General features: G+C 48.0%; 8 protein-coding genes across 8 annotated transcripts; 4 read left to right on the forward strand and 4 right to left on the reverse strand.

The window, feature by feature from the left end:
• Nucleotides 1-308: 308 nt before the first annotated feature.
• Nucleotides 309-709, reverse strand: N7529_010840 (uncharacterized protein; the record flags this gene model as incomplete). The annotated part of the gene is made up of 2 exons (XM_057246367.1): nt 309-425; nt 446-709. The coding sequence occupies 2 exons, from the start codon at nt 707-709 to the stop codon at nt 309-311; spliced, it is 381 nt and encodes a 126-aa protein (XP_057091716.1).
• A 2,911-nt stretch (nt 710-3,620) lies between these two features.
• N7529_010841 (HpcH/HpaI aldolase family protein) lies at nt 3,621-4,789 on the forward strand (the record flags this gene model as incomplete). Its single annotated transcript, XM_057246368.1, has 6 exons — nt 3,621-3,688; nt 3,809-3,932; nt 3,983-4,111; nt 4,180-4,402; nt 4,464-4,580; nt 4,635-4,789. 6 exons carry the CDS (start codon nt 3,621-3,623, stop codon nt 4,787-4,789), a joined length of 816 nt encoding a protein of 271 aa, XP_057091717.1.
• A 207-nt stretch (nt 4,790-4,996) lies between these two features.
• Nucleotides 4,997-6,549, reverse strand: N7529_010842 (oxygenase MpaB family protein; the record flags this gene model as incomplete). Its single annotated transcript, XM_057246369.1, has 4 exons — nt 4,997-5,272; nt 5,329-6,055; nt 6,109-6,137; nt 6,193-6,549. The coding sequence occupies 4 exons, from the start codon at nt 6,547-6,549 to the stop codon at nt 4,997-4,999; spliced, it is 1,389 nt and encodes a 462-aa protein (XP_057091718.1).
• Nucleotides 6,550-7,257: 708 nt separating this feature from the next.
• Nucleotides 7,258-7,995, forward strand: N7529_010843 (uncharacterized protein; the record flags this gene model as incomplete). Its single annotated transcript, XM_057246370.1, has 1 exon — nt 7,258-7,995. The coding sequence occupies one exon, from the start codon at nt 7,258-7,260 to the stop codon at nt 7,993-7,995; it is 738 nt and encodes a 245-aa protein (XP_057091719.1).
• A 468-nt stretch (nt 7,996-8,463) lies between these two features.
• N7529_010844 (H(+)-transporting V1 sector ATPase subunit A) lies at nt 8,464-10,638 on the forward strand (the record flags this gene model as incomplete). The annotated part of the gene is made up of 4 exons (XM_057246371.1): nt 8,464-8,739; nt 8,789-8,873; nt 8,957-9,624; nt 9,685-10,638. The coding sequence occupies 4 exons, from the start codon at nt 8,464-8,466 to the stop codon at nt 10,636-10,638; spliced, it is 1,983 nt and encodes a 660-aa protein (XP_057091720.1).
• Nucleotides 10,639-11,126: 488 nt separating this feature from the next.
• N7529_010845 (dynamin-like GTPase vpsA) lies at nt 11,127-13,617 on the forward strand (the record flags this gene model as incomplete). Its single annotated transcript, XM_057246372.1, has 7 exons — nt 11,127-11,152; nt 11,207-11,276; nt 11,356-11,450; nt 11,554-12,289; nt 12,349-13,249; nt 13,302-13,386; nt 13,449-13,617. The coding sequence occupies 7 exons, from the start codon at nt 11,127-11,129 to the stop codon at nt 13,615-13,617; spliced, it is 2,082 nt and encodes a 693-aa protein (XP_057091721.1).
• A 2,960-nt stretch (nt 13,618-16,577) lies between these two features.
• On the reverse strand, nt 16,578-17,674 carry N7529_010846 (carbon-nitrogen hydrolase family protein; the record flags this gene model as incomplete). Its single annotated transcript, XM_057246373.1, has 4 exons — nt 16,578-16,906; nt 16,965-17,368; nt 17,452-17,540; nt 17,630-17,674. The coding sequence occupies 4 exons, from the start codon at nt 17,672-17,674 to the stop codon at nt 16,578-16,580; spliced, it is 867 nt and encodes a 288-aa protein (XP_057091722.1).
• A 281-nt stretch (nt 17,675-17,955) lies between these two features.
• N7529_010847 (glycosyltransferase family 2 protein) lies at nt 17,956-19,809 on the reverse strand (the record flags this gene model as incomplete). Its single annotated transcript, XM_057246374.1, has 3 exons — nt 17,956-18,950; nt 19,000-19,234; nt 19,285-19,809. 3 exons carry the CDS (start codon nt 19,807-19,809, stop codon nt 17,956-17,958), a joined length of 1,755 nt encoding a protein of 584 aa, XP_057091723.1.
• Nucleotides 19,810-20,491: the final 682 nt, after the last annotated feature.

Consider the following 20,491-nt stretch of genomic DNA (forward strand, 5'->3'; position numbering starts at 1 on the left):
GCAAATTAATTCAGGCAGTGGACTGCAAATATATATGAACAATTGTCCTAGGTCTATGGGAAATGTCAGCTTTTATCTCTGATCAGACATATATCCATAGTCCATTTCATTGCATACATAGCTTGATAATCCCTCAATCTCCCCAATCTTTGTCAATATCACACCGACTCATACTCAGAGTGCTTCATCTGTTCGGCAGTTTGGGCGGTTTCTTCGAGCGAGAACTCGATGGATACAATCTCGCGTTGAACCTCAACTGTACCGGTGCCGGTATTCCTGATGCGTGCTAACTGCTGAACAGCCTTTTCTCATTGGCCGATAGGAACGAGCCAGCGAGGCGACTCGGGGAACAAGAAGGCGGAAGAAACCAGAATGATGAAGGAAACAGCCGGGATCGTGACGGGAACTAGCCACGATACAGAGTACTGATCAAAATGAGAGAAACGGAATTGATCCGGTAAATTGCCGCAAAGCCGCTGCTCATGAAGATGCCATCAACAACGACGTACTTTCCCCGATTTGTGGGTTTGGAACATTCCGCCTGCCGAACCGGTACCATTTTGAAGAGAGTTACGATGCTGACACTGGTGATGATACGACCAATCAGCGGTTGAAGCAGTTGGAAAGAAGTGCATGAGGCAACTTGACCAACCAAAGTGAAGATGCCGCCGACGAATATAGTTTTCCGCAGACCGAGCACATCACCCATGAAGCAACATGATAGTGATACCGCTAACGCTCCGAGTGTAAACTAGGAGACATAGAGTCCTTGTATGGAGGACTTATGGGAGTTTGTACAACCAGTTGTATGGGTGGTATCGATTTCGGGGAATGATTTCGTCCAACTTTCGAAGGACATCAGTCCTCCAACGCCGACTTGGTTATAACCAAACAAGATGACAGAAGAAAAGATCATAAGAATGGCCTGGGCTATATAGAGGGCGTGTCCCCGGAACATGGCTTAAAAATATAGATAGTATTTGGATATGTCGGTTTTGTAAAAGACATTTTGCATGCATGCCTGGGTGTTTTGGACTGGGCTTTTATATAGGCAAGTGTGAATAGCACTTCGAGAATAGTGATTGCTGGGCAAGGTTTGCTCCATTGACTTCCCAGGACCTTCCCCACCAGCTGGGGTTTGTGGAAATTGTATTTGGCAAGATCACAAGCATCCTGTACACACCCTCACACCATCGAGAAGTCAGGAAGGTACCCAATGAGATGGAGTAGGTTGGTGATACTTAAACCTGAAGCTCCACTAGCTTCCACTTTTCGGTAATGGTCGTTCTTTGTTTGATTCACCGAAAAACTCGCGGGATATAATGCGGGAGCATTGCATCTTGAAACATGGCTTGATTTTTTTTCTCTTCCATCTAGAAAGCATGCACTGTCAAAATCATCGAACACGGTATGTTCAAGCTATACTTCGGTGGTGGCATTATGAGGTGTTGAAGTACTTGTTAAAGCCAAGTCTTTGAACAAAGGTGTGCCGCACCTCGGAAAGCTCCGTCCTTGGAATATTGCTCAGGCATATTGTGTTCTATAGAAGGCTGAAGTTATAGGACTGGTGACATGTGACGGAAGTAAATCGAATGTACACAAGGTTATCTGGCAGTCTTTGGAAGAAGCTTAATGGCGTGCTTTCTCTTCCCCAGGGGTACCCCGGATTTACCCCCACACTTCGTATCCCTTGATTCGTACCCTAAATAAGCTTTCGAAACTACAAATCAATCAGTAGTCTTTGACTGTATAAGTTGTATATTTTAAATCCCCTAAATTGACAAAGAAGTACGGCACATGCAAACAAATCATGTGCTTCTTCACTGACGCCATTATGACGCTGCAGGTAAGACCCCTATAAAAGCTATCTTTCTGCCATAATAATCCTTTCTCTTCATCTTCCCAAATACAATCAATCTGAACTCCTACTTTGAAAATATCCAAATTATCCACCATGGCCTGTGATTGCGGATCCAACTGCAACTGCTCCGGCGGTGCCCAAAGCTGCTCTTGCGGCAACACCTGTACCTGCAAGGGATGTGGAGTAGGTGATACACTTGTTTTGATCGAAAATGGTATATTGTAAAGAAGTATCGAAGCTAACCTACACATTTCATAGAAGTAAATCATTCCACCCGACTATTGGAAACCTATGCCGCTAGTTTGTGTATGAAGATGATGCTGTGATGAGATCAATGAGGATTTGATGTAAAAGTACATAGAAATCGAAAACGTATTTCTATGACCCCAACGTAGCTTCTTCGCTTCATTATATCCTTGTAAAACTCTCTATGTTAAGTCTTAGACATTATCAGGTTTCGTCATGACAGCCTCGGAAACTTTACCCGTGATACTAAAGCAAGCAAAGGGACACAAGGCATAATTTGTCTGCAAAATGTTAGTGTGATGCTGTGTTCTGAACGACACCGTCGAGGTTCTCGCGATGACCATCTTTTCACCTCCGCCAACCTCGAAATCATTGTTACGATAGAAATCGTACGGATACGTAAAGATGATCAACTAACTACCTACAGAATGGGTGGTCGTGACTGGGACGCTGACTAAGAATAATGAGATAAGCTCAGTCCGTCACAATGATCGGGCCAGGAGGAATCAGTGCCGATTCAACCAGAGCACCGGGTCATCACCAAGTATTTTGGTCCGCCCGCCAGTCCATCAATTAGAAAAACGCTCAGGCGCGGGCCAGATTAGAAGGCATGCGACATAGACAGTCATAATTACATTGACAAAAATTCGTTCCTAGTTGCCTTCTGCAAGCATCCGTTGAACGTAACCCCAATCTTAAAACCAATCATGAAGCTCTGCAGCGTGGTGAACAGATGGCCGATGTTGCGGATAATTACAGTCAGTCACGCGTTGGAGATCCAACCGTCTTCTTGGTAATAGAAGAATGCTCGGTGCAACGAAGAGACGAAACTTAGTGTCCCAAATCGTGCATAGTATTGCGACGGCGGCGAATTGGTATCCAAAAGGTGCAATGATACGTTATGTGATCCTGTGTGAGAAGATCGAGCGCAGTTACCGTACATCGTCGGAATTCGATTCGCGGCTGAGTTTCGAGCTTTTTGAGCGCGTTGTGAAAGAAGCGAGGTCTGCTCGTTGAAATGGGGATGAAAATTTGGCAGTCATGGTGACCGACGAGAGACAAAAACTGGTGAATCTTGCGAAGACACGAAGTTTTCCTACTTGGATAAAAAGATGTCCAGAAGTACTTCGGGGTTTCGGGGCAGTCCACTACCGAACACACTAAACATTCCCCGTGGGGGGCACTTGGATGTCATTGGCCCTGCTTCATCCCGCAATAGCTTCGAGCTTCAACGCACCCCTGGGCAACCCGAACACGATATGGTAATAGAGTAGTAGTATACAATAAACGCTGTAATCTAAGAATCGCTGCAGCTAGAGCTTGAAGGCTTTTCCAAATTATTTAAAATATTTAAAATCGAAGAATCTCGATGTGGGGTTGATCCTCGGGTAATCGGTCGGAGCAAGACCGAGTGTCCCTCTCCAAGAGATACAATCCCCTCAATTTCGAAATGTTCCTCTTACTACTCTTCAAGTAAACAATCAGATCAGGCAGTCGAGCCTCATACTTCAAGATGTCTTCAGCTATCACCCTTCGCTCAGCCCTGTCAACTACTCCAGTATCATACGGCTTCTGGTTAACGTATGTGCCACCCCGCATCTCGAGAGGAGTATCACGATATTCGTGTTTCTCAGGGCTTCTGTTACATCTCGAGTGAAGCCCGCGATCAAACAGGAAACAACGCTGACCATTCTCGCACAGGCTCCCCAGCGCCGCCGTTGCAAAGACCATCCTCCGCCGCAGCCCCCAGTACTCAGAGGGCGGATTCAGCTGGGTACTAGTTGACGCCGAACACGGATTGATCAATGACAGCCACTATTATGAGGTTTGTTGCATGCACTGAATCTGGGAAAAGCAATCACTCACGCACAATAGCTCAACAACGCCATTGGCCACGAAGGAGCAAGCCCTATAATTCGAGTCCCCTGGCCCGAAGAATGGATGATCAAGCGAGCTCTTGATTCTGGTGCCCACGGTATTATGACTCCCATGTGTCACAGTGCAGTATGTCTAAGCCGATTCAATTCCTCCAGCGTGCACGATGCTGACCATCACTCTTTTACTTCGCACAGGAGGATGCTGCTAAGGTCGTCAGCTACTGTAAGTACCCACCAGTTGGAGTCCGAGGCTACGGACCCATGTTCGCACCACATGCATTCCCTGGCGTGAAGCCCAGCGAGTATGATGAGAAGACACATGGCGAAGTGCTTGTGATTGTACAGATTGAGTCTCGGCCCGGTGTTGAGAACGTGGAGAAGATTGCCGCGGTGGAGGGTCTTGATGTGCTTTTCATAGGTGAGTTTGGTAGTTCGATCCTGTAGTTGATTTGGTAAATCTAACTGCTGTTGCTTGGTAGGACCATTCGATCTCGCGAAGCAGATGCGTGTCACTCGTGGCGGTGAAGAGCATGAGTCTGCTATCAAACGTGTTCTGGCCGCGGCAAAGTCATCGGGCAAAAAGGCTGCTATCTTCTGTATGTGTTGCCGTTTCCGTTCTCTCCTGTGTATTGCTAATGTTTATCTCTCAGGCTCTGACGGCGATGACGCCCTTCGTCGCACTCAGCAAGGCTTCGATATGGTCTCTATCATCACTGATGTTGCTGTGTTTGGAGATGGCATGCTGCGCGAATTAGAAAAGGCCAAGGGCAATGCTCAGGTGGAAGGAAAGCGGGACGGTTATTAATATGAACTTCGCATATTTATATTTGTATAGACAATTTACGCAATAAACTTACCGTGTTCCAAAGTTAGACAGTTTTCCAGGCCTTTTGCATCCAATCTCATGCTTACAGTCATATAGTGTGAGTAACTTCCAATAGATATCTAGTAGCGTGCATAGTAAGGTCACTTCAAATGTACGTCGATATCATTTCTCAGAAAAGCTTAAAGTTCAAGCGCGAACGACGGAGAAAAGTTGATGGGATGGGATTATTGTCCTCGCTACAAAGACAAATCCCATGCCCAACGTGACCACTGCTACAAAAGCGCACAGCAAACCCAGGCGAGCCAAGCTTTCGATGCCAGGCCGTTCAAATTTGGTACTTCTGCGCTGCCCAAGGCGAGTGGTTCGAGTGAGAGTAGGTACATATTTAAAGTCGAAGCGCGACTCCTCACCTAGACCCATATTCTTGTCAAGAATCAGCTTGTAGAAGTACTTTCGACGAAGCTGAATAGTACAATATCAGTAAAGCACATGACCGTTCGTTGATATGGTCTCCATACCGCAATCGTGATCTTGTCCAGGAAATATATCCGCGGAATGATGTATGACACAGCCATGACCCAGAAGCAATATCCCCATATCAAGATGCGATAGTATAAGTTAGACCGAGGGATCTCGAGTTGATCAGACAACAGCTCTCCGTTGAGTAGTCGAGTCATCGCCTCCATGAACTCTTTCGACGCATAAGCCGGCGCCGTATTCTCCAACCCAAGAATGATGTTCTTTGCCAAAACTTTTCCAATTTCAGTAGGATCAATTTCAGAAATCAGAAGTGATTCCATCATAGCACGAGCCTTAGCCGTGTCCTCGAAAGGTTCCGTTGGAGTACCCATGTAGTAAGCAACGAGTCTCCACAGTGCGATATAGTCCCTGATCTCTTGCTGGCTCAGGTAGATACCCTGTCGTGGAAGTCCCAACCATACCACCGAGCTGCAAAACGTATTGATTGTGCCTATGCAGTCCAGATCATTGACCGGGATCCCGAATTTGTCGGCATCGTAGTAGTTAGACTGTTGTTCGACAAGAGCAAGGATCTTCATGCGGACGGACGAGTGAAGCAACCGGACTCGGACGGATGATACGTGGCCCTCGCCGCCGGGTTTCATTCCTTCTACTGAGCTATTGACCTGGAGAATGTGTTGGAGAGTCTCGAGGAGCCTTCGACGTACTACCTTGGCACCGAAACCACCTGTTCGTGCGAGGGTTTCGACGACCCGGATCGCTCCCCTGTATCTATGTCAGTCATAAATTGTAATCATTTGAGAAGTAGGTGGATGTACATTCCACCAAGCAAGCTTTCGAAGCTGAGCTATTGCATAAGTCAGTATAGTATGCGGGATCGAGTTGTAGTTCCAATGACTGACCACGTTGAGAATCGGAAGTCCATATCGGAAGAAAACATCTTGACCTCGTTGGATTTGATCCCAGTCAACCCACTTTGGGACTGTATTGATCTCAGTCCAGAGCTCCTTGAGTTTGGGGTCATCATCCGCATGATCTCGCAACAGGCCGTAGAGATCCTTCTTGAACGGTCGTTTATCGGTACCGTCATTCGAAAGGAATATATTTAATCGCTCAACACACTCGTCAGCTAATGTATCACAGGTGTAGGCCAGGGGCCTGAGGTCATTGGCAGATGAGTGAAGGTCAGTCCAGTGGAAGGAGTATCCCCAGTAGTGAAACTCTGTGCTATTTCCGCTCTTAGGGCTTCTCAAGGCCATGGTGGTCTTTATTGTAAATATTGCTCGTTGTTGTAAATGTGGTTTCAACAAAGATGAGGTGAAGTCAAACTAAACTGAAGTGTATACTTGACTCTATTTGAGGTAGAAATAAATTCATATTTATCTTATTTCTCATCGTTGACTAAACCGTGGACCACGGTCCGAGAGAGGGGCGTCGCTCCATTCGCATGTGAAGTCTTTCAGCCACTAAGATCATTGACCCCGGATTTTGTTAAATGTTATATATTACGTATGTATATACCTACAGTTGATCAAATCGTGATTGGGCAGATTCAATGTTCACATGTTCAGTACGATTTTCTGGTGAGATGCGATTCGACCACAGCCTTGGATGTGCAAAGGCTTACTGCTTTTGGCTACAGTCACCTCGCTTAGAGAAATCATGGGCTTTACAATATGTTGAGCATAGACTCATGTTGAGAGTGCCTTGCTAGTCTTTGTTTGAACTCTAAGCTGTTGCAACGTCGTACCTAGGTAGATTTGGACGCATAGCTTTGTCGTGCTCTTTGTTTGATATTTGAACAAACGGCTTTACTGGTCTCAAAGCTCTTTCGAACACATTGCAAACAACAGCCTTGCGAAAATAAATATCGTTAAACGGTGCTGGATATAAATTTCGACTGACCAGCATGGTATTAGTACTAACAAACCTCCAGTTTCTCACATTATCAAAAGTGCAAGGTGATTATGGATCCAAAACCAACAATCAAATTCAAGCTGAACGGGGTATCTACATCCAATGCCGACATTGACAAGATGGAACTCGAAGCTTGCTATCATGCTTTGAACAACCTGCGGAGTTTATTGTTTCACCAGCCAATGTTAGATCTCTTGAGTAACCAGATCGACGAGGGAAATCAATATTTCGAATCCTTGATCAAACATTCAAAAGGTGGACGCCGAGAATGCAGAACATATATGAAAGTCACCGGTGTCTCGGCAACAGATCTTAAGATAATCAGCAGCAGGTGGCTGCGTTCCAAGCCCATCGAGGACATGGCGCTTAGGTATGTGTTCTCAACCCACCCCGAGCACTATGCAGTCATGCATGGACCAGGCGCACTGCCGCGAAATGCGCCAGACTGCGGCGTGGAGGTGATCGGGGAGCACATGGCCAAGATTCGATATGTTGATCTACAGGACGGCGGAGAAGATGTGCCCGGATGGATAATGAAACAGCGGGACTACGATTACGAAATGGTCGAGATGTTGGCCGCCAAGCTCACTAGCGGAAGTGGATTCTTCTTTGTCATGAATGAATTCATGGATACCGAGGGTGGCTGCAAGATTAAGCTACGGGTGTTTTTCCCGTCTGCGGCACCTTGGTCGATTGTTAATCAACATGCGCAGCATCTTGCAATCGAGTTCCGGAATCTTCTCAAGATGGTTCATCAGACTATTGAGGATCTGGAAGATAGTTTTTGATTAGTTGAGAGTAATGGGCCTTTTCGTCCGAGCCCCGGCTTGGACGAGACATCTTCGTCGCTTAGTCTCAGTTTCACCCTAGATGATTTTCTACGATGCATGTATTGAATTATTGTTTATCAGCGGCCCATTTTAGGATTATTGTGGAGTAGATCGTAGATAAGGTGGACAACCAGTGTAGTACAGAAGTATCCAGTGAAGTTGAGCCCCTTTGATGATGGTTCTCCAATATGTACTCCGTACAGAGAAAGACTAGATGGGAATCAGGCGTTTGAACAAATCATCGATACTGATAGTGTGATAGTTCATGTAGGACGAGCCAAGCGGATCGGCTTACATGGTCGTGATTCGTTCCGCGGGGAAGAGAGAGGATTGGACGAGTAGATCAGGGGAACTCCACGACCAGGGGGCTTTGTTGGCCTTGGATCTAGATTATTTCAACACCTGTAATTTCGAATTTCAAAGCGAATGCTAGGCTTGGGGCGTCCTCAATTGAAAGCGCGGCCGTCCTTGTTGGAACTAATCACGAAGCATACGTTGACACAACCATCACCGCCCGCCGAGCTGCCACCGCTTCCAGACTCGCCCTCCTCAACTACCTCCACCCACTCTGTGTCTCCCCCTTCCACGCAGGCTTCTTCAATTATGACTTCAGACAATCCTGAAACCCATGGCAAGGTCTTCTCGGTCTCCGGCCCCGTCGTCGTGGCCGAGAACATGATCGGTTGTGCCATGTACGAGTTGGTAGGTGACAGCTCCGAGATCGATGAGAACAGTATGCTGATAGCGATAGTGCCGGGTTGGTCACGACCTGCTTGTCGGCGAGGTCATTCGTATCGAAGCCGATAAAGCCACGATTCAGGTTTACGAAGAGACAGGTAAAGCTCCGCATTGCCCCCAATCCATGATTCCATCACACCTCCGAGGAGCTATGCTGACGCATGTTATCTGCACCAAACAGATGGTTTGACCGTCGGCGACCCCGTTACAAGGACAGGAAAGCCTCTCTCCGTCGAGTTGGGCCCCGGTCTGATGGAAACAATTTACGATGGTATCCAGCGACCCCTCAAGGCCATCTCCGACCAGTCCAAGGGTATCTACATTCCCCGTGGTATTACCGTGAATGCATTGGACCGCGAGCGCAAGTGGGACTACAAGCCTACTAACTTCAAGGTCGGCGACCACATTACTGGTGGTGATATTTGGGGTAGCGTGTTCGAGAACAGTTTGGTGAACGACCACAAGATCCTGCTGCCTCCTCGGGCACGGGGTACCATTACCCGTATTGCGCCTGCCGGTAGCCACACCGTCGATGAGAAGCTTCTGGAGATTGAGTTTGAAGGCAAGAAGACAGAGTACGGCATGATGCAGACCTGGCCCGTTCGTGTCCCCCGCCCAGTCAACGACAGACTGTCCGCCGATGCGCCCTTCATCGTCGGCCAGAGAGTGCTGGATGCTCTCTTCCCCAGTGTCCAGGGAGGTACTGTCTGTATTCCTGGTGCTTTCGGATGTGGAAAGACTGTCATTTCCCAGAGTGTGTCCAAGTTCTCGAACAGTGATATCATCGTCTACGTCGGTTGCGGTGAGCGCGGTAACGAGATGGCTGAAGTCTTGATGGATTTCCCCGAGGTAAGTGACTTGCCCTTGCCTCTAATCGCACTCTCATAACTAACTGTCCTCTTCTTACAGCTTTCTATTGACGTCGATGGCCGCAAGGAGCCCATCATGAAGCGTACCTGTCTGATCGCCAACACCTCCAACATGCCCGTCGCTGCTCGTGAGGCTTCCATTTACACCGGTATCACCATCGCCGAATACTTCCGTGACCAGGGAAAGAACGTGGCTATGATGGCAGACTCTAGTTCCCGCTGGGCTGAGGCTCTTCGTGAGATTTCGGGTCGTCTGGGTGAAATGCCTGCTGACCAGGGTTTCCCTGCGTACCTGGGAGCCAAGCTGGCTTCCTTCTACGAACGTGCTGGCAAGAGCAGCGCTCTCGGTAGCCCCGAGCGTGTGGGCAGTGTCAGCATCGTCGGTGCTGTCAGCCCGCCCGGTGGTGATTTCTCCGATCCCGTCACTAGCAGTACCCTGGGTATTGTCCAGGTCTTCTGGGGTCTGGACAAGAAGCTGGCGCAGCGCAAGCATTTCCCTTCAGTCAACACCTCCATCTCCTACAGCAAGTACAACGCGGTCTTGGATAAGTACTACGAAAAGGATCACCCCGAATTCCCTCGTCTCCGTGATCAAATTCGTGAACTGCTGGCCAAGTCCGAGGACCTGGACCAGGTTGTCCAGTTGGTCGGAAAGTCCGCCCTTGGTGACTCGGATAAGATTACGCTGGACGTGGCCAGTTTGGTCAAGGATGACTTCCTGCAGCAGAATGGATACAGTGATTACGATCAGTTCTGCCCTTTGTGGAAGACCGAGTATATGATGAAGGCCTTCATGGGCTACCACAACGAGGCCCAGAAAGCCATTGCTCAGGGCCAGAACTGGAACAAGGTCCGTGATGCCACCGCAGACCTTCAAAGTGCTCTGCGGAGCATGAAGTTCGAGGTGCCCGATAATGAGGCGGAGATCTCAGCCAAGTACGAGAAGATCCTCCAGTCCATGACGGAGCGGTTTGCTTCTGTCTCCGATGAGTGAAAGTGACATCTTAGCTTAGCATGTATTTTCTTTTAGATTTTTGTCAAGCACATTCCCCTGTAGTTATTGTGTCAAACTCGTGTTTTGGATTCTGTTCTCTCTTCTATATGTAGCTACTAGTCATCCACTATGTAAATGTGGCCTGTACGCGTCAGGCAGCACAGGATGATTGCACATGACCAAGTAAAAGAAACCTTGAGACAATATGAAATACTTTGTAGGGAATAGGCATCTCAATAACCTCAATATCTAATTAGCTACCATTCACCGCGTATACACTCCCCTATTAGGTGAAACGCTGATTGCAGCCTAATAAAGAGAGAGACCGCTCTGGACGCCACTACATCACCGCCTTCGAGTCCACCAAACAATCACTTGTATTCACCTCTCCAAGTTATTCAACGTCCCTTTCTTTCTTCTTTTCTTCTTTTCTTCTTTTGATTAGTCCTTGCTTTGCAGCAATTTTTATATCCCTAAAATCGCCTGTCATGGCAAGCCCCACGACCGGCTACTCGTGCGAACCCCCCCTGTCCCTCTCCGATGCGGTCTAGCTAATCTCCGTCTGCAGCATAAATGTTAATGACCCCAGCTTGATTTCTCTTGTCAACAAGCTTCAAGATGTCTTCTCTACAGTCGGAGTGAGTATATACACTTGGAAAATCATATCTCAATTGTCGTTCGAGGAGAACCTTAGCGCGCTAACACCGCTTGCTCCAGGTGCACAACCCGATCGATTTGCCCCAAATCGCCGTTGTCGGATCGCAGTCCAGTGGAAAGAGTTCAGTGCTAGAGAACATTGTTGGTCGGGATTTGTATGTGGTCAACTTTCCGAGGGCTTGCGCGGCCCCCTGTACGCACCTCCGGTGGCGGGGCATAATGTCAACAATAATTGCTAAATACTATCTCTTTGTGCAGCTTGCCTCGTGGCTCTGGAATTGTCACCAGAAGACCTCTTATCCTGCAGCTCATCAACAAGACCCCGACCACGAACGGCGAAGTCAAGTTGGAAACAACAGATGCCGAATCCAACGTCGATGAGTATGGTGAATTTCTTCACTTGCCAGGCGAGAAGTTCTATGATTTCAACAAGATTCGCGATGAGATTGTGCGTGAAACGGAGACCAAGGTCGGAAAGAATGCCGGAATCTCGCCCTCCCCGATCAACCTACGCATCTACTCCCCCAACGTCCTCACCCTGACCCTCGTCGATTTGCCCGGTTTGACCAAGGTGCCCGTCGGAGACCAACCGAAGGATATCGAGAAGCAGATCCGTGACATGGTTCTCAAGTACATTAGTAAGCCCAACGCAATCATTTTGGCCGTCACTTCGGCCAACCAGGATCTTGCGAACTCCGATGGTCTCAAGTTGGCACGTGAGGTCGACCCCGAAGGCCAGCGCACTATCGGTGTGTTGAGTAAGGTCGATTTGATGGATGATGGAACCGATGTGGTGGATATTCTCGCTGGACGAATTATTCCCTTGCGCCTGGGTTACGTCCCCGTGGTCAACCGTGGTCAGCGTGATATTGAGAACAAGAAGCCCATTGCGTACGCCCTGGAGAACGAGAAGAACTTCTTCGAGAACCACAAAGCCTACCGTAATAAGGCTTCCTACTGCGGTACGCCATATCTGGCACGGAAGTTGAACTTGGTATGGTCTTACCCTAATTTTGTCCCAGATTTCTCGAGCTTACCAGTCTTGTATTGTAGATTCTCATGATGCACATCAAGCAAACCCTCCCCGATATCAAGGCCCGCATTTCTGCCTCCCTTCAGAAGTACACCTCCGAGCTTTCTCAGCTGGGTGACTCCATGCTCGGTAACAGTGCCAACATCATTCTGAACATCATCACGGAATTCAGCAATGAATACCGCACAGTCTTGGAAGGAAACAACCAGGAGTTGTCCAGCATCGAACTTTCGGGTGGTGCTCGTATCTCCTTTGTCTTCCACGAACTCTACTCCAATGGTATTAAGGCCGTCGATCCCTTCGATATCGTCAAGGACATTGACATCCGCACCATTCTTTACAACTCGTCCGGTTCTTCACCAGCCCTGTTCGTCGGCACAACCGCCTTCGAGCTGATCGTCAAGCAACAGATCAAGCGTCTCGAAGAACCTAGCTTAAAGTGTATCTCTTTGGTCTATGACGAGCTGGTCCGCATCCTGAGCCAGCTCCTGACCAAGCAGCTGTTCCGCCGCTACCCCATGCTGAAAGAGAAGTTCCACGCTGTGGTCATCGCCTTCTTCAAGAAGTGCATGGAACCTACCAACAAGCTGGTCAGGGACTTGATCAACATGGAAGCCACCTACGTGAACACTGGCCACCCCGACTTCTTGAACGGCCACCGAGCCATGACCCTCGTCAACGAGCGTCAACAGGCCGCTAAGCCAACACAGGTTGACCCCAAGACCGGCAAGCCCATTCCCGGCCGTGCCCAGAGCCCTTCCCTCGACACCACCGGCGAGGCCACCAACAACAGCGGCTTCTTCGGCAGCTTCTGGGCGTCCAAGAACAAGAAGAAGATGGCTCTCATGGAGGCACCTCCCACAACCCTCAAGGCATCCGCAAGCTTGTCCGAGCGCGAAGCCACCGAGGTCGAGGTCATCAGTAAGTGCAGACATCGCAACCCTTAGAGAACAAATAACTAACAGCCGTCCAGAGCTTCTGATCACCTCCTACTTCAACATTGTCAAGCGCACAATGATCGACATGGTCCCCAAGGCCGTCATGTACACCCTTGTCCAGTATGTAGCAACCCACACGCCTTTCATAACCTAAAGCCCGGATAAACTAACAATCTTTCCAGATTCACCAAAGACGAAATGCAGCGCGAACTTTTGGAGAACATGTACCGCACCAACGAGCTAGACGAACTCCTCAAGGAAAGCGACTACACGACCCGCCGACGAAAGGAATGCCAGCAGATGGTGGAGAGTCTCGGACGCGCCAGCGAGATCGTCAGCCAAGTCCAGTGAAGCTACTCTCCAGACCTATCCTTTGTATGATTGCGCGTTGGCGAAGTTGGACCATCTGTTTGTGACTATGCACATCTCGACTATACTGCTTTGCTCGTATCATGCCTTGATTAGTTTGTAGATCCTGACTTGGGTATTGTCAGCTTTGCGTTCCTGATCAGGGTTTCTGGTAGGGGGAGTTCTTTTGAATGCTACGTTTTTCTTTTGTTTTTCCAATTTGAGAGCTCTATACCGTTTTCTTTTCGAGTTGGTTGGTCTGTTGTCTGTGTGGACTTGACATGAACGCTCAGATGATGATGTATCAATTAATGATTCCGTCTGCTTTATGACTTAGCTTAGAATTCAGACTTTGACTTTTCATAATTCCAAGTTGTTTCCTCGGTGTCTACTATGTAGTTCTGGTGCTTGTTAGTATTCCTATGGGTTTGAAGACGATGCTTGAGCTCATTGTTTTTTGGTCCTGATTTGTAAAATTGTCTACAATGTATCCGACAGCAAATAGGCATGGCGCCCAGGAGTCAAAGGCATTTTTGGGAGAGAATCGATACATTATCATGCCTTATTTTCGAGGAGCTAAGATTGAGATTCACAAAGGCAAGTACTTCGCCAGCGAGATTTCTCATGGACTCGATCGGGCGTATATAGCTAAAATATAGGTCTCACATTTGAACATGGGAGAAGATAGAGATATAAAAAGATGTGTAATCATTGAACATCAACTAATGTCTAGAACGTCGCCAGACCCCCAAGATGGAATGCAGAAATGATGATGAATTGGAATTTTGATATTGTACTCCGCGGTTGCTTGCAAACTGCGAGAGTAGGGCTTTCTAGATACATGAAGCTGGAACCCACATCCAGCTGAAACAAAAGAAATCGAAGCCACGCTTCGTCAAACGGTAATAGAGAAGTGATCAAACTTGCTCCGGATGTAGATGATCTTCACGTATGCGAATAGTGAGAGCTGAGATTTGAAGACTCAGTAGAGCTGAAGCAAGTCGCTTGCAAGTGTCGAGCACACAAGGTACCTGAAAGTTTTCCGAAGCTTCTCCAATACATTCCCCTTTGTACAAAAGGAACTTCCTCTTCAGAGAGTCTCCCTCCTGTTATTCACGCAAATGCGGTGCTCATTGTAAGATGGCATAGCCGTTGTGTAAAGTTGATCCATCGTGAATTAAAGCAAGTTATTGTTTTTTATCAAGTCAAGCTGACTTCCTTTCATTCAATGATTCCATGACCGTCCATACAACCAGTCTCCAAGTGTGTGTGTGTGGTGTTGTTGCAATGTGAGCGTTTGTTGCAATGGCGTTGGAACATGTCGCCGAGGACTTTTGGGGGGGCTCTCTTGCAAGTGCAGTGGGTTTGTGTGATTACCCAGTGGTGGAGAGTATTGTGGAGTGAAGCGCGGCTTGGGTTCGACGTTTTTTGGTCTGTACCTTGAGCTGGAAATTGTCAATTTGCTTTCTTTGGGTTGAGGGATTCTGCTCAAGGCTTACCAAATTCATACGTGTGAAAATGACAGAAGCATTTGCAGTTGTCACATTGGTGAAGCCTCAGATTTGTCAATGAGAGCTGGTCATCAGTAGCTTAGCAGAAGTGCTCAGTAATATGTGCCCGTTGTCCAGTGCGCCAGTCCGGTTCAGTGCAACATGCTCAGCAGTCAGGTGTGGATGTTTTTCAGTGCCATGTTGATGAGAGTAATCAAGTTTTACTGACCAGAAGTTTGTTGATCAGTGAAGAAATAAGGTGGTCTTCGGTGATGGGTTCTTCGGTGGTGGGAGTTGATGTGACCCAAAGTGGAGGTGATAACCCTAAGAGGTTGGTTGCTGGGTGACTGGCTGAGGTGGGCTGGTTGAGATGAACTGCTGGCATGCTCCCGGCAAGTCTCTTGGCACCAACCGAGGAAGTGAGCAAGTCAACCTTCGCTGCCTGAATCTCCTGATTCCCTCAACCCATTCACTAAGAGGAGCGTCCCCTTCGCATGATTCTCATCGACACATCCTCTATTGGTGCCGTAGAATCAAGTCTGAAGGAGGTCCCTCTCAGTTCATCTGAGAAAAGGTAATACAGGAAACCCCCATCAGTGGCAGGACCGATGCACCTCCGACACCTCCGTCATCTGACTATTGCCAATCATTTCAGCCATTTAGACGCCTATCTGGCACGTATGTAGGCATCCATCTAGGCATCCACCCCGTATAGATCAGTAAGATTATGCGCTAACCCACATATAGTATAGCGCGTATGCATTCTTTGTGTCGTACATGACTCCAACTCCAGGGCCCCAGTTAGTGCTTATTTGGTAGAACTTTTCTCCACTGGTAATTCTACCTAGGCAAATAAGATACATATGTATATACCATGTTACCTAGGTATTTAGATTGCACTTGTCCATATACAGCGTAGGTGTGCATCACTTGGTCCACAACATTTGGGCACGAAATATATATAACCCGTCCAGGTCTAAAACACTGTGGCTGAATACCCCCACAACGCTCCCAAAAACAGAGAGGCATTGGAAAAGCAGAATAAAGGAATTCAGATCAACTCACATTCTGCATTGGGTAGATGATGATGGGTGCGAAATAATGTGCTAGGGACAAGACTTTGGCTATAAGGGAGATTCCTTGAGGAATTGAATGGCTGAAACTATGCGTGACTCCTAAGATCGAGTGTACTGTCTATCTTTGTACCTACGGCGCCACCCACAAGGGTACCTCATAAAAAGGCGGTGAAAAAAGAGCCTACAGCGGGGCTATTTGAATAGATCACGAAGGCTACATATGTTGGGATAGTGACGCTGCATGACCACCATTCATCTGAATGACAAACCAAGGATCAGTATTTCGCGATATACATCTGTATCTAAATTGCGCCATGGAGCCAGATTGCAAAGAGAGTTGTATATTTTAAATTGAATACTTCACGATCACGAAGCTCCACCGAGATACATATCCCTATTACCTCCCGGTATGCCGGTAAATGTAATGCCAATCCTCCTTTTTCAGATCCTGACGAACCTTATAGTTCCTCTCAGCAGCCTCAATGACCCCCATGTCCAAATCAGCAACAATAAATCCCTCCTCGGTTCCCATCTTCGCGATGGGTCCCGCAACAGGAAGTGCGATCTGCGACAAACCGAGGAAATCCTCAGACGGGCCGGCAGCATTAGCGAAGACAACACCACAGGTATTCTCAAAGCAGCGGGATGTAATGGTTGTTTCAAGGAAAAGGGCCTCGCAGTCTGGGTTGTACGCGCGAGCCTCGGGAGAGGCGTCGTGGGGAGTCCCTGATGTGGGTTAGATCGAACGGACACATGCGGATTACGCGACGAGAATACGACTCACAATAGGTAGGGACAATGACGATCTGCGCGCCATCGGCAATCAATTCTCGGAATGCTTCGGGGAATGCTAGATCCCAGCAAATCAACATACCCACGCGACCAATCGGGGTATCGATTGCCACATGGTGCTCAAGAGCCGAGGAAGTGAGATGGGGGCGTTCCGGGTGCCAGATGTTCTTTTTGCGGTAGGAGCCCAGGATGGAGCCGTCGTTTGAAATGAAGTAGGCCACATTGTAGAATATAATTGTGTCGTTTGGGCCGGTGTGCTTTTCGATGATTGTTCCGGGCACAAGGCAAATCTGCAGCTCCTTGGCTAGGGCTTGGTAGTTCGCTAGGTATTTGGCAGATTCGCCAGCTTGAGTAGCCCACAGTGGATCTTCAGGGACCATGCCATTGAGGTGGTATCTGGATTTCCAGAGTTAGCATTCATTATCTGGTATCTAATTTGCTGTCTCTATAGCGAGAGGCCATGATGTCATTGATCTTACTCAGGAAGAACAGCGAGCTCGGCGCCTTTAGCAGCAGCCTGGCGGATATAGTCGCATGCAGTAGCGTGATTGTACGCAATGTCAAGTTCCTAATTAAGACATGAGTCATTTTCAAGTTCCAGTTGGGCAACGCGCAGCATGTATGATCTCAAGATTTGCAGCGAAATCCAAGACTTACCTTAATCTGCCATTGGACAACGGCAATACGAGGAGATGAAGCCATTGTTATAAAATTTTGGAAAGAAAACTACAAATCAAAGAAAAAACAAAGAAAGACGACGTTGGAAAGTTGAATGTCAAGGGTTATCAACTACCCCAAGATGAAGTTGGAGTAATCGGGGACGACGAATCAAATGCAACCCCGCTCCGACATAGCGTCTGTCCGAACAAGGCAAGTTCAACCGCAAGATTCTGTCTGTAATTACATATTTAAAACTAAACATTGCCTACATGTATTGTAGTATTGAAGATAGAGATAATAGCAATAAATGAAAGGTGAACCACTCATAAGCCCAACTCTTCTAAGACGAATGTTGGCTTCTTACTCACGCGATAGACCAAGCGATCGGTCCAGAAGTGCGAGAAAACGGCATGGATGGTAGGCACTGCGCCATAGAGAGTACCCGAGATGGGGAAGCAGAGTCTCTCAAAGAGGTGCTGTGGCCGGTACCAAACACGGTGCGAAAATCCCGTATCAGAGATATTGGCCTCGTGCATATCCTGCACGCGACTGTTAAGACAAATAGCATGCCAGCGCTCATACAGAATGAGAGAGATGTTCATTCCGACGAAAGAGAGCGTGCGCAAGGTGTTGGTGAAACTGAAAGCCCAAGCCAAAGTCGGATGTAGCGACGCAGCAGGTGTCCACAGAGTATAGATCACAGAAAACAACATCAGGATCGTCAAATGACAAGGCATGAAATGGGCTTCCCAGAGAAGATGGAGAAGAGCGAAGTGGCGGGGACGCAGGAACAAGCACCGCTGATGAAAGCGGAGATAGCCAATTGTTCGACGTGCTGTGAACCCCGAATCTAATGCGCCCCACATGTGTCGGAGAGCCTGGCAGTAGCGGGCAACGCAGGTATCCACATTTCGTCGCCATCCTCGACCGTTATCACTGGAGACATTGCACTGACTTGCTGGAATGTAGACGACGCGTGAAACTAGGTGGCCGGCTGTCTCGAAGTAGCACTTCAGTAGCATGTGCAGGTCTTCGCCGATTGCTGTGGGGTCACTATCCCATCCACCTACTTTCTCGGCCAAAGACAACGGGAGAGAATAGACCGAAGTTGGGATGGCAATAACCGTGTATGGGTACATTGTGGAAAGCCCGGCGAAGCTCCAGAGCAGATCTGCGCATCGGACTAGAATTGGACTCTCATTGGAGTTGCGATCGAAAATAATCGGACAGCAGTAGATTGAATGATCTGCTTCGGTGATGTTGTGATAGTGCAGCCGGCGGATCTCCGTGAAGTAATCGCGAGACAGGTGAGTATCCGCTAAGCTGGTGTCAACAAATCACATGAAAAATTAAAAGAACAAACTCACCATCCATCACAGTAACCATGACATTGCAGGATTCAGATCGCAAAGCTAGACGATGAGCCTCCACAATCTTTCGGGCGGCGAATGCCACATTTGAACTCTTTCCTGCGATCTCTCCTTGCACTCCAGAGGGATGAAAGGTCGGTTGTATAGCCAGGAAGTACTTTCCGAATGTAGAGACCAACTGTGTGGCCTTGATAATTGAGTTCTCCTCCTTCTGTTCCATGGCAAGATATATCTATTGAAAGTCAATAACTCATTCCAAACATACATTCTTGCGCACTTTACCTCATACTGTGTCTTGGCTCTTGGGTGGCTTGCCAATACCCTCAGCGTAGTCTCCAGGGTGTGCAAATCTTCACAATAGTTGGGAAGAATGATGGCGTGAACCAACTCTGGAGTTCTGAACTTCCCCTGAGCCACAGTGACTGGCTTAGCAACTGAAATGTCGGAGGATGACCACAACGAGTAATCGGTGTCGACCGAGTCTCTGTGGTCTATCGGGGCAATAGGGACATCGGACGGTCGTCTTTGAATGGCATGACGGGTTTGTTTGATCATATTTGTAAATGACCAGCCAAGGCGAAGGGTGAAAGCAAACATCTGTGTATGGACAAAGATGTTGTAGACCACAAAGACGCTCTGTGCTATGCCGAGGCCTTTCCATGGTCCTTCCCAGGGAGTACCTTCCGACGGAGGGAAGAGGCTTTTCCACAATGCTGACTTCAGGAGATCAGAGAAGGCAAATATCAGCATCGCAGTTAACGCGATAATGCTGAACCCCGGCAGGCAGCGCGACAGCCATACCAGCATTTTGGTTGAGGTTGAAACAGACAGGAAATCTCAAGTACGTTGTCGAAACTTCAGATAAAACAAGAGGCGAGATGCAGAAACATTGCGGAGGAAAAATGAAATGGTGGGAGTCTTACAAAGTCGAATAACCTCGGGGGTTCCAAGATCTACGGCAAGAAGTATACGGTACCTGAGCAATAGCGTTCTTGTGTAGCACAAACCATGTATCACGTTACAACGAGCCAAAGATTAATACACATGATAAAAGCAAGGAGATCAACATTGCTACAGACAAGTGTAGAAGCGAGTATGAGAAACGTGCAGTATAGTTCTGTTGATGCTTCAAAAGCTTGGCATATTGCGGGCGATGAACATTGGCTGTGTCGCGCACCGACCCCACCCTCAGAGCCAATGGCCGTCGGCGCCGGATAGGCGTGGTGAACCCTGAGGTATAGATCGAGTTGTTGACCTTCTAAGCTCCAACTTTGAGTCCTAGTCCCTGCAAATCTTCAAGCCGCTCATCCCATCGCACTGATTGCCAGTCCCACGTATCTCCTACCAAGCCATAACTTATACTCGAGATCGACCGTTAGAGCTAGGGTTCTTTTATAGCCTTTGGCAGCTGAGCACCACAACTCTCGCAATTGTCCTTATAGGTAGGGTTACTGTTGTTGCACTTAGGACGCTTCATGGCTGACTCTTG

The sequence above is a fragment of the Penicillium soppii genome (genome assembly GCF_028829465.1).
Source record: "Penicillium soppii strain IBT 18220 chromosome Unknown utg000010l, whole genome shotgun sequence".
NCBI lineage: Eukaryota > Fungi > Ascomycota > Eurotiomycetes > Eurotiales > Aspergillaceae > Penicillium > Penicillium soppii.